This window comes from Ascidiella aspersa, chromosome 1 (genome assembly GCF_963924565.1).
Source record: "Ascidiella aspersa chromosome 1, kaAscAspe10.2, whole genome shotgun sequence".
NCBI classification, from domain to species: Eukaryota; Metazoa; Chordata; class Ascidiacea; order Phlebobranchia; family Ascidiidae; genus Ascidiella; species Ascidiella aspersa.
The window spans coordinates 22,582,442-22,592,703 of NC_139447.1; the positions used below are offsets into that span (position 1 = coordinate 22,582,442).

Genomic DNA, 10,262 nt, shown 5'->3' on the forward strand with positions numbered 1-10,262 from the left:
CTCCGTTAACCGAAAAATGTCCTAGTCTAGAGTAGCAATCAATTTATTTTCATAACAATTACCAAATCGGTGAACGCGTACCATTTCTGATTTCGCTTAAGAAATATCGAAATCCAAGCAAATAGTAACTTGGTGTTTTATGTAATAATAATTACCTCTCGTAAATAATTCAATTTTACTGAAACGTATTCAATTAATCCATTTAAAAAAAGTCATATTCAATAGACCACATCAGCTAACACTTTTTTTAACCGAGAAACATTATTGGCCATTGTTGAGTTGTTAAATTAGAAATTGAACAAAATATTTTTGCTTGTTTCACAAAATACTTTCTGAAAAAGATTGCGCCAACTGTGAGGTTTCTTGGGGCGAGTGGGGACCCTGCTCTCTCGGTCAGCGAGACAGATCACAAGTCGTTACCGTGCCTGCCTCAGGTGCTGGGCTTCCGTGTCCTCTTCTTGACCAAGAAACTGAAGGTTACTTTATCATAGAACTGTGCAGTATATGTCAATTTTAAATGTGATATAGCTTGTTTTCTTCTGGTGTCAAATATGCGTGAAATGAAAAAAAGAATGATTTTCATTTCTTACAGACTGTGTGAATTGTTTAATGGAGTGGGGACCCTGGAGTGAATGTGCTGATGGCCAGCGAGAAAGATATCAAGAAATTGTTAATGAGACTGTTGGGGCTGGAAAAAGTTGCCCTGATCCGCAGGTTGAAACTGAAGGTAAGTATACTATATAGTTATGTTTTTATTTTTTTAGCATTATTGCAAAAAAACTAACTCTAAATTGAAGATTCTATCGTCTACCAATAAATTCTTTGTAAATCCAGAGTGCATCGATTGCGAATTAGCATGGGCAGACTGGAGTGACTGTTTGGATGGCACAAGAGTGAGGTTCCAATACATTTCAACGGAAAAAGTCGGCGCTGGCAAATTTTGTCCTCCTGTCGGTGCTGAAACTCAAGGTTAAAGCCTAGTTTAAGTCAAAACAAGAAGGTTAACCAGTACGTTTAATTAACTTAAAAAAATATCTCTGTATACAGCAATTTGAGTTGGACAAGTTGCAAAAAGCATTGATAAAATCCCCTGTTTAAACATTGGCCGCTTTCTTTAAAAGCTTTAAACCAGTGGTTCTCAACCGGGGGAATTTCGAAGTTTTAATCCAAAATTATCCATTATATCGAGTAGCTGGCTATTTTATTTTGCCAAATACTTCATAAATCAGTTAACCAATATGGGCAAAAAAATCTAAATCTACCCTGAAAATATTTTTGCTGGTGCTTTCACAGGAAGCAGATTTAATGTTAAAGACATCAAGGTATAGAACTGGATTATAAATAGAAACACAAATTTAAACCTAATCAGACACACTTTAGATGGGGGTAAAATTTGTATTGCAGCAAGTTGTGAACAGAGCCCACTAGAAAATCTAAACACTACTAAGTATTTATCGGAAGCTAGCTATAAACTACATTTGATTGAAGTGGACAGTTAGTTATTATTACGTCACAATGCGCTATGTGTGCCCTCTGCTATTTACTGGTACAGAGTACCTTATTTTGTTTTTATGTGAAATGTCATTCAGTTAAGTTTATTAATAATAATATAGTACGAATATAGCGAAACAAATTTTACAATTAAAAAAAAATGTGTACTCTCTGTTGTGTTGGCATATATAAAGGACTTAAAGGTATATTTGCAGATGATAATTTTGTTAGGTACAAGTCGAGTTTTGAATAGCGGGTAAAAAGGGGTCCACGGAAAGAAACACTGCTTTAAACAAATGTTTAGTCTTTTTTTGGGACTTGATCGTACCCTGCTCTACAAAAATAGTATCGGCACGTTTTATCTAAGTGGGCCGCGAGTCACTTTTCTTTACTGTATTTTTTTAGTGTTATCATGTAGCTGCGGGCCATGTGATAGCCGTACATTCATTGTACTTTGTTTTAAAAGTACATGTGGCTTAGAATTTTTATATTGTTTTAACGTGGATTAAAGTTAGACCCACTTACCAAATGTGGTCTTGAATACCTGTCAACTATATTTTTTGCCAACTTAAACTTTTTTACGTAGTGGGCGTTTAATATCTCTGAAAAGAGTACTTTGGGCAGCGACAAAAACGTTTGCGGACCACAGGCCTAAGGTTTCGCAAGGTTAGCTGTCCACGGGAGTTTAATAACAGTTCAAATACGGGTTGTTGTGTAGAGTGTGTACATTGTGTTGTTGACTGGGGGGAGTGGAGTGAGTGCTCTAACAACGAAAGATCTCGGTCACAACTTGTCATAACACAACCTCGTGGTGCCGGTTTGCAATGTTCAACTCTGCAGAGCGAAAGTGAAGGTACTATTTGTTCATTGTACCTAATTTCTGCATGATAACTAGATTTTATCTACCTTCGAAATACTTCTGTTACAGCTTGTATTGATTGCATTTTGAAATGGGGAGACTTTGGTCCGTGTATCAACTCAGAAATGACAAAAACGCAAAAAGTTGCACAAGCTGCTGTTGGAGCAGGGAAAGCATGCCCAAGTCCGAGCACCGAAAAACAAGGTTTTAATTATGATATCATCGCGTATTTATCGTATCTATTTTTTATTTTATTTGTATTTCTATTGGTTAGGTTAGAATCTATTCATAACCTATTATGAATTTAACTGCCTATGTATTTGTCCACAAATTCAATACTATATGCCATGGAATAATTACTTCAATTGCAACTTGTGATAAGGTCGGTTAGCTTGTAAACATGAAATAGCTATATGAGTACAGTTTTCAGATTCCTAATTTTTAGATTACTAATATCTTAAAAAATATATAGTTCCGCCATTATTCCGAGGTAATAGAAGTGGTGCATCAAATATAAACGTGTGAAATCCACTACATTACAATGACGATCTAAACATGCGAGGTATATGTTTGTTTTCCTTCCATCCGCGGAGTTAACATGTGCGCAACACTTGCGGCCAAATAATACAAACTCAGTTTTTGGTGAAAACTGTCTAACGCACATTTTCATTAATTTATGGAGTTTTTGATATCGCGTTAAACCTAATAAAAATATATTTGCAACAAGATTGTGCCGATTGCCTCATTGACTGGACCGCCTGGACCGACTGCGAAAATGACATCTCCACAAGGACCCAAGTTGTGTTGATAGATCAATTGGGAACCGGCAGAAACTGCCCTCCCTTGCGTACCGAAACCAAAGGTATTTAACCTACCAAGTATGTGTTATCTCAAACGTTGAGTGGATAAATTTATAAAAACGTGTTATATGACCAGATTGTGTTGCCCCGTCGACCGCTTCAACATTGGTACCAACGGTCGTAGAAACTAGTTTGCCCACACAAGCCGCCCCAACCGACGATGTTTTGTGTCGATTTGTTCGAAACTTTTTGGGATACGGAACTAATCCAAGATTGAGAGACATCTTGTTGCTTGGCGATGAATCAGGCAGTATCGGGTGGATAAACTATGAGAAGATTAAAGCTACTTTTGAGGTAAGATTTGATGGTAAGGTTTACATATATTTTTTTTTTACCTAAAATTACATTTGATTTGGATTAGGTTATTTACAAAAAATGCAAATGACTTCACCTGGATAAGTCATTTCCAAGATATCTGTTGTCATTACATCCTTAGAGGGTGCTCTCACTGCTATAGGTGATGTTTAACTTTTCCTAAAGGGATTTTGCTGTTCGCTAGCTGTTAAGTCTGCTTTTATGCTGTCTCAACAAATCATAATTTTCGATTTGGGAGTTTTGAACTACTAATACAGCTTTTTCAATGGCTACTTCGACTTGTATTATTTACTTTTTGTTCGGAAAATGGTTTGTCATATATATATTTTAAGTCAGCAAATGTTTTGTCATATCAATATGGTACATTACAAAGATGGGACACAAGAAGATGCCCCAACTATGTTTCTATGTTTTACTTTTCGAGCATATCGATTCGCCTAATTTATCCGTGAGAAAAGAAATGTTTATTTTTTGTGCTTTGCAAAGAGATAGATTTTTTGCTTAGATACACAAACGAACAAACGTAATATCGTGGGCCACACTTTGTATACTATTCTATTTCTGATTCCGTTTTTTGGAATCCAACCCTTGTGGCGAAAACTGGGTAAAAATGGATGAAAACACTTTCCTTAATATAATGTACATATATGTATGCAAAACAACGTAATTTCAAAATTTGTTTTATGTGTTAGTTAAGATATGTTTATATCTATATTTTTATTTAAGAAGTGTTTTTGTTGTCCTAGTGTAGTGTTTTATTATATAACGGGTTTCTATATTTTAACAGATGATTGCAAAGAACATACAAGGGGGTATTGGTGAACAAGAATCGCAGATTGCATTGGTGTCTTTCTCGTTGTGGTCTCGTCGCCAGTTTGGTTTCGACGATAGTCGCACTCCTGAGGAAATTGTAAAGGCCATTAGCAAGACCATTTATCATGGTGGACACCGTTCCAATATTGGACAAGCTCTACAAGAAGCAAACTCGTGGCTATTTCAGCCCTCTGCAGGCATGTTTCATTATTTGTGAACGCACAAAGAAGGTCGTTTACTAAACCTAAAACACTAAAACGCTAATAATATTCTAAAACTATTTGTTGTTTTTTCTGCCCTTAAAAGGTATGAGAGGCTTTCCAGGGAATGATGATAACATTGACCACGAGATTTTGATTGCAACTGATGGATGTAGAACTTCTCCTGGTTATTACCTTAACCAGGGTCTCAAAACCATTAAGAAACGTGGAATCAAGGTTCGGATTTTTTAGAAGATTAAATCAATTTTTATTTTACTTAATTTTTTAATATTTTTTTTCACTCACCCTAGTTTTTCCTGATTAGGAAATTAAAAAAACAACGTCGTTTTTGTGGACTTACACACGTTTTTGTTCATAAACCGCCAAATTCAAGCTTATTACTGTTAATGTTGTAAAAGTTTGTTTTCTTTTTGACGATCTTCGATAAAAAAACTCCTTAGAAGTATATATGAATGGGAAGTATTAAGATCATTGCATATTTTTTGGTTTAAAAGATTAATGGTCACGTTTGTTTGACAATAATGGTTTGAGTATGTCTTATCCACATTGCCATATCACCCTGTTGGATGCAAAACGGATATAAGAGGCTTATACGGCGTGTACTCGGGACAATAATCACTGAACTAAAATATTCTTATCACTACTAAAAGGCGGAAAGAAGTTAGGAAAACAGGCGTTTCAGAACAGTAACTTGAATCGACCATTTTTTACTGCTGATAAAAACGTTTAGTATTGCTATTTAAATATCGTTTGATTTTGTGACAGTTATCTGTTCTTGCTGTGTATGCTCGTGATCCACGTTGCCAAGAAACGGTTCGCACAATGGTGGATGACCCCAATGACCTTTATGAAATTGGAACTTGGGATGATTTGGAACAATTTACTACCAACATCGGAAACGGTCAATGCCGACCTTAGACTTGAAAAAAAACAGTTTAATATAAATTCATATATAGAACATCGCCATTATGTTGGATTATCTTGTAATGTTGCTTCTTTAATAGGCTGTATGCTCATTTCATCCAAGTTATAAAACTAGCGCTTTGTTTTAAACGTTTAATACTGTTGCTTAACTGGAAGGTAAATAACCAGTGTTGAGATATTGATTGGTGTATTAATTTTCCTCTCGGTCGTTTAAAGCCATCATAACAACATACATATTAGATAAAAGATTCATTCTTTTATTTGCATACGTTTCGGCAAGTGCTTATGCCATCTTCAGTGCGGTAAAACATATTTTTGTATAGATACATATTTTTGTTAAAAGTAGAAAATCGCGACATTATTTTGGGTGAAACTGTTTAAAAAGCGTTGATTATTTGCCACCGTATATTGCCAAACACAGTTCCAACTCACGATGTAAATATTGCAAAAAATGCTGCTCATTTATCGCTTAAATACAAAAGGATAGCAAATTTCGCATCAACCTCATTTTGAATTTAAGTTTTAAAATAATGTTAGCTACACTTAATAAACTGCAATTTAGTTTTAGGTTTATTTGTTATTATTAAAAAACAGCTCGTTTGTAAAACACTTGACACAGGCAAAAAACGGGGTCACGTTTAAAGTCGTTGTTCAAATCTCATAAATACCATTTTAGGATATTACATTATAATTCGGTTCTGTGGGTCTAAATTTCTAAAAAGAAGTTGAAAAGAGGTTATCCAAACACCTCTAAACTATTGCCTATAATCAACTGAAGTTGGCCCGGCAATTTCTAGGCCCTTTTCATTTTTGAACCTTTAAAATGTTACATGTAGGCATTAACAAACGTAAAATAATTGACGTCAAAAATGTAGAACTGCTTACGTAGTATAGGATCTTATCTTGGTCAATGGGTTATATGGGGCTCGCTGTAAAGGCTACTTTTTACTTAAGGATGACTAACAATTAAAGAAAAATTGTAAAAAAAACAAAATTAAAGTTCAGATCAGAGCAAAATCATGCAAAATTAAAGTTTAGATCTGAGCAAAATCATACATCACCCAAACCATTTTTTTGCTGTAGTAAACCGATCGTGTTTATATTTTGCGTTTGCTTTCACTTAATTGCCCTAGATCACCTTCAGTGAAATGTATTTTGGGAAGAAATATAGGGGGGTCGCGTACGTTTCCGAAAAGCGAAAAATAAAACTTAGACAACAAAAAGGTTTTGAACACCTGAGCTATTACCAGGGATAATGCTTTCGTTGGTGATATCATCGGATAATGATTCAGAATGTTCTCTAAACTTCACAAACTCAAGTTTTAGTGTAGGCCTAATATTATGGCGATCTAGCTGTTGAAGGTGCAAGAACGGTGCTTGAATGCAGCAATAGACAAATATTTCATATCTAAAGTTTTATAAGCACATTTACGAGTATTGGCTAGAAAACTCTTTCTTTTTAGAAGCACTTAAGTGTGTATAGCATTGTTTTAGAGTACTAAGTATTTGAAACAACAAAACTAAAGTCAATTAACGTAACAGCTGCGCTAGTCTTAACTAAATTTTAGTTCGTTTCGCCATATTTTCTGCACCATTCAAGACCAAGATCATTTAAACGATATTTTTTATATTTTGTTAATTATATTTAAGAAAAAGTTAAATAAGATTATATGATGAGATATTGTTAATTAACATATAGTAAGCTAACAGCGGCGGCCGTTAAAAATAAAAGACTGTAAATATATAAATTGCTTTTCACCATGGCAGGAGCGTATCCAATTCACTTTTAGGAGCGTTTTATTTCGTGAAGATTTGCAAACCTGATTTTACTATTTTCTTATTATCGCAAATCGTAAAACAAAGTAAAATGAACTACCCATTGTATAATTTGTGCTGAACTCCGGCTGTCTAGTTGATTCGATTCACTCTGCCATATATACCATTAAAACATGGTATTTTATTATTTATTAATTTACTCACGGCTGTTTTGCCTCATGCAGCCTATCATTGGTTCACGATAATATGGCGTTAGGTCGGTTTAAAAGTTTGGAGCTTCCTTTCTAACATAAAGTCTTTCGCAATATCCCCGCCACCGTTCCTTAACCTGGCCATTTTTTATAATTACGGAGCCATTTAACGCTTTGAGATTCCATCTGGCAAGATTTAAAATCTGTGTTTTTGTTCGTTATAGTTTCTTTAGGACAGCAAAGAAATCTTACATTCGGTCTCAGTGAATGCTGTTTACAAGTTTTGTTTTTGTAATGGTAATTGCAGAAAGTGTTTTAATTTTGTCTCAACTGTCTATTAATTTACCTCGTCAATGACTTCCTCAATGTTCTGTCATTCGCCGGGTGTTTGCATGGTGCTTTTTGTTTTCGACGCTTGTCTGCGAGGTCTAATGTATTTGATAACCATAGTAAATATCTATTCCATTTTCGTATTGGTATTAAACGTTGGGCAGATTCCGTAATAGGATTGTTTATCTCTTTCCATTTGTTGTTGATTGACACCTCATCTTATTTCAATAATGCCTAAAACCTATTGTTTGGCACAATCACATACTTTTCAGGAATGTAGGATCATAATAGATATTTTTTGCTATTTGCTTTGATAATTTTATCCTAATTTTCAGTTTTGTCAGAAGTTCGTGGTCGCGTTCGCAGTCGCCGCCAGGGTGTCTTGCTGTTTAAAACACTTTAGCTCCATCGAGAAAACACAATAAGACATTCCCGCTCGTGGAGTGCGGAGCGAAAAATGACAAGCAGAGCAAGTTACGCTCAGGCAGTCAATAAAAATGCGGCCAATTTTAAGTAGCCGAATTGCCTTAGTATGAGGACAGTAAATCATTTGAAAAGAGACGAAATTCTGAATCTTATGAAAAGCATGGATTATCCTATGCTGCACCAAACTAAAAGCGCCGTAACGCGAAGTAGGGCTCGCTGGGCCGAGGAGGTCGAGAAAAATACAAAATACTTTTTAACCTTACAAAAAAGACATTGCGAAAAGAAGGGTATTAACAGACTTTTGGTCGACAATCAAATGATAACTGACCAAAACAACATTTTGGACGGCCTAGTCGGATTTTACAAGTAACTCTATAAACAAAACGGAAATTTAATAAACAAAACCTCAATCGCTTCAAAATTAAAAACACTAGATCTCCGAAAAATTAAGGCAGAACAATCAAAAATATTAGAAGCGGAAACAACAGAAGCAGAATTCTTTACTGCTCTCTGCAACATGGGTAAAAATAAATCCCCTGGCTAGACGGTTTTCCAGCAGAGTTCTATATAACATTTTGGGACAATATCAAATGCCTCTATGGCAGCTTGGCGACATACTGTAAATACGGGTAGACTGTCACCTTCGCAGTCAGAAGCAGTAGAAACTTTACTTCCAAAAGCTAATAAAGACCATCTTGAACCGGAAAATTTTAGACCAATAACGCTATTAAATGTAGACTACAAAATTGCATCAAAAGTAGCTAACACCCGAATCCGAAGTGTACTAAACGACATTATCTCGTCTGCGCAAAATGGTTTTATTCCGAAACGATACATAGGCACTAATATTCGTCTTTTATTCGATATCATCGACTGCGCCGACTATTACAATATTACCTGGCGCGATACTGTCCTTAGATATGTTCAAGGCCTTTGACACGGTGAATTGGGACTTCATCTATGCAGCCTTTGCTGCTTTCGGTTTCGGTCATGAGATTATTAAATTAATCGAATGTTTTTATCAAAATCCGTCGTGCGTAATTGTCAACTTTCTATCACAATCGTTCAACATCCTCTCTCTCCAACTTTATTTGTTAAACCGAACCAGAACTTTATGAACCGGTTTTGGGTCAATTTTTTCCGAACCGTAACCGAACCTGAACCGGTTTTTATAAGATTTTAAGGAGCCGAACCGGAACTGAACCGAATAATTTGAAAGTACCTGGACACTAACCAAACCCGAACTTGGAAACAAAAGCGGTTCCCTCCAGCATGGCGTCAGAACTTCTATTTTACAGAGTGTAGAGAGTAGGTTTTTGATTAATGAGTCTCAATTAAATGTTCTTTTACCTAAATCAATCACCAACTTCTCAATGGGTATTGTCTGAGTCTGATTACAAATCCACACAGTGTTTGTTGGCTGGTGTTTAGCAAGCCAGCCAGAAGCCGGCAAGCAACACAACCTTCGGGTATTTAACTGGCGACCAACTGAGTGTATCGAAACGCCAACACATAGATATATTTGCACTTCGCATGACGAAAACAGGTTACGTGTCAAAATCTTTGAACCCCAACCGAACCTAAACCGGAAAAGTCAAACGGTTCGACTCCCTGGTCTAAAATCCCTGCGCCACGTAACCGTTATATGTTTCATTATAGAAGGAGGACGATCATTTTCTGCATTATAGGCTATTTAAAAGTGTTTTGCATTGTTTGTTTATTGTGCCTTGCACGTACTATTTCAGACGTTACATCGTGTCGCACAATCAGAACTACCCCTGGAGTTGTCCGTTGGCCGCCAAGACAAGGAATTCATGAACCCTCTTCGCTCTATTGAACACCACGATTCCTAACACGTGATGTTTCCATATTGCACGAATGTCCGACGTTCTGTGGTTTGCTGGTCGACTCGTGATCGGATCCTGGGAAGATTTTAAATAAGAAGCGCGGCCCAACGAACTTCTCGGAACTTTTTTCGTTTTCCAGGGAGGAGGGAAATGATGTAGAGGACCCAGCGTCTGTATTTGTTATTTACTGTGTTCGTTGTGCGTGTGCT

At 36.1% G+C, this 10,262-nt stretch overlaps 1 protein-coding gene across 2 annotated transcripts in view; it reads left to right on the plus strand.

Moving 5' to 3' along the window:
• LOC146168305 (uncharacterized) overlaps window positions 1–6,050 on the plus strand; it is a 37,898-nt gene extending 31,848 nt beyond the window's left edge. For both annotated transcript variants that reach the window (XM_083388995.1, XM_083388996.1), the window contains exons 24-33: window positions 342–476; window positions 593–727; window positions 835–969; window positions 2,210–2,344; window positions 2,420–2,554; window positions 3,078–3,212; window positions 3,287–3,504; window positions 4,313–4,535; window positions 4,645–4,775; window positions 5,325–6,050. In XM_083388995.1, the coding sequence (XP_083245121.1) occupies window positions 342–476; window positions 593–727; window positions 835–969; window positions 2,210–2,344; window positions 2,420–2,554; window positions 3,078–3,212; window positions 3,287–3,504; window positions 4,313–4,535; window positions 4,645–4,775; window positions 5,325–5,477 (1,535 nt within the window). In that variant the 3' untranslated portion in view covers window positions 5,478–6,050. The remainder of the gene's footprint in view (window positions 1–341; window positions 477–592; window positions 728–834; window positions 970–2,209; window positions 2,345–2,419; window positions 2,555–3,077; window positions 3,213–3,286; window positions 3,505–4,312; window positions 4,536–4,644; window positions 4,776–5,324) is intronic.
• The last annotated feature ends 4,212 nt before the right edge of the window (window positions 6,051–10,262 follow it).